The 2,032-nt window shown below is 44.3% G+C and overlaps 1 protein-coding gene across 1 annotated transcript in view; it reads left to right on the top strand.

Annotated features, from left to right (window-relative positions):
• The first annotated feature begins 617 nt into the window (after positions 1-617).
• MMP24 (matrix metallopeptidase 24) overlaps positions 618-2,032 on the top strand; it is a 42,630-nt gene continuing 41,215 nt past the window's right edge. The window contains exon 1 of the mRNA XM_009649293.2: positions 618-763. Coding sequence (XP_009647588.1) covers positions 660-763 — 104 coding nt within the window. The 5' untranslated portion in view covers positions 618-659. The remainder of the gene's footprint in view (positions 764-2,032) is intronic.

Genomic DNA, 2,032 nt, shown 5'->3' on the forward strand with positions numbered 1-2,032 from the left:
TATTTTCCTGTGCTGACAATTTGCTAGATTAGTTAGTAGAAGAAATCCATCTAACCAGAGTCCTTGCAAACTTTTCGAGTGTGGGGGTTTTTTGGTGATGGGTTTTTTTGGGTTTTGGTTTTGTTTTTTTAAGGAAATACTCCTGTGCTCAGTGCAAGCATAATGCTGAGCCTGTGTTTGCGGGGCTTGCCCAGGCCAGTGAAGCTATTTGCTTGGAGTGTTGGTCCAGAAGCAGCAGTAGGTGGTGGACAGGGGGACTGTGGGGGCTGAAAAGTCTCGTGATGGCAAGGTGATGGTGTGCAGGAGGTCTCTGGAACAAGGACAGAGCTTCTCAGGCGTTTCCGGTGCTCCAAAGACCTCAGTCTGCCCCAGTTACTCAGTAGGGATGACAGACATTTTTAATTGGCAGGTCTGCGTTCTCCTGTCAGGACAGGTGGTATGAAGCCGCGTCTTCAGCCCTTCCTGAGGATTAGATGGTATTGCAAACGTAACCAAAAAGAGAGGTGGTTGAATTTTTTGGGCAAGTTTGTCACTTTTTCTTTTGAGGAAACGTTCTGATCTGTTAAGCTGAAAACTTACCATGGCATCTTACCATCTGTTTCTTTCTTTTTCAGGGTTGGTTAAAAACTTACGGCTACTTGCTTCCATCTGACAGCCAAATGTCTGCCTTGCAGTCGGGAAAAGCTGTGCAGTCTGCAGTTGCCACTATGCAACAGTTTTATGGGATCCCAGTAACAGGAGTTTTGGACGAGACAACTATTGAGTAAGATTAACGTAGGCTAATTTTGTCTTTCCCTTTTTTAACGCGTTGTCAAATTACCTGGGTAGCTATTCCAGCTACAAGAAGCCCTCAAAAGGGGTAGATTTGCCTGACTCAGCCAGAGAATTCTTGATTTTGAAAAGGTGTCCCTAACAAAAACGCATGGACAACTCCACCTTTTCTTTTTGCCAACCGTTTTTGAGTGCCAGGAGAAGCTCTTGTTAAATGTTGTTCTTTGTACATAGATCCCCATTGCTGGTGCACAGGCAAAGTTTGAATCCTGTGAGCTTCTGAAGGCGGAAAACATCAAGGATTTCATTTATTTCCATCTCTGTCTGGATTTAGGTGAAAATGTGGCTCCAGAAATGGCTTCTCATGTATTTCTTAATTGGAGTTGTGGATCTTCAAAGATGCTATTCATGGAGATCTGTATTTCCAAGTTGAAGTGAGTTGCTGTAGTCTGATGGTGATAGTGAAGACTACTTAGCTTTGGTGGTTGCCATTTGTTGGACATTAGATGTTCTCTGCTGCGTGTTGACCATGTGTTATTTGTTGTTATCGGTGTCTTGATATCACAGAAGCATTGGTCTAAATCACCGAGGCCAGAGGGACTTTGTTCTCTGAAGGCTGTTGCCTTTTAGCCTGCTCTTCAGTGTGTGGTATGAAGTGGTGTTCTGGTGTGGAAGTGGCATTTGTTGCTGCTACCTGACTGCCTTGCTATCGTCTGATTGCCTGGATGTCGTGAATTGGCTGAGTCTGTCAGCTGTTGGTCTGGATTAGGGGAGCATCTGTGGACTAAGCAGAATGCAGATAAGGTCTTACTAATGCTTTCTTGGGGAAAGAAGCATCCCATAGTGGGCCAAAAAAAAAAGCACAAGTAATAGAACTTGCTTAGACCCTGCTTAGAGATTTCCTTTGACCTTTTCTTACTGTATTAGCAGACCCTTTCAGAGCGTGCTCTGCCTAGTTCTTCACCTCTCCTGTTATGGCACTCTGCTGGCAAAAGGGGCACAGTAGCACAAAAGAAGGGGGCACAAATTAAGCAAATAGTGTGAAGAACAAAGGGGTTCGGTTGCATGCCTTCCAGGCTACGAGAAGAGGGAGAAACAGAAGAAATTAGTGAATTAGGCAGGAGGGGATCATCCTGGACTGGGAGTGCCTCACCAGTGAATGTATAGTGCCCTCCTTTAGCTCACAGGAAAAGCCCCTTGTTATCCATTCAGGGATAGAGAAAATCCTGTTTGTTTGCTTTTTTTTTTTTTTTTTTTTTTT

The sequence above is a fragment of the Egretta garzetta genome, unplaced genomic scaffold (assembly GCF_000687185.1).
Source record: "Egretta garzetta isolate BGI_Z169 unplaced genomic scaffold, ASM68718v1 scaffold212, whole genome shotgun sequence".
Lineage (NCBI taxonomy): Eukaryota > Metazoa > Chordata > Aves > Pelecaniformes > Ardeidae > Egretta > Egretta garzetta.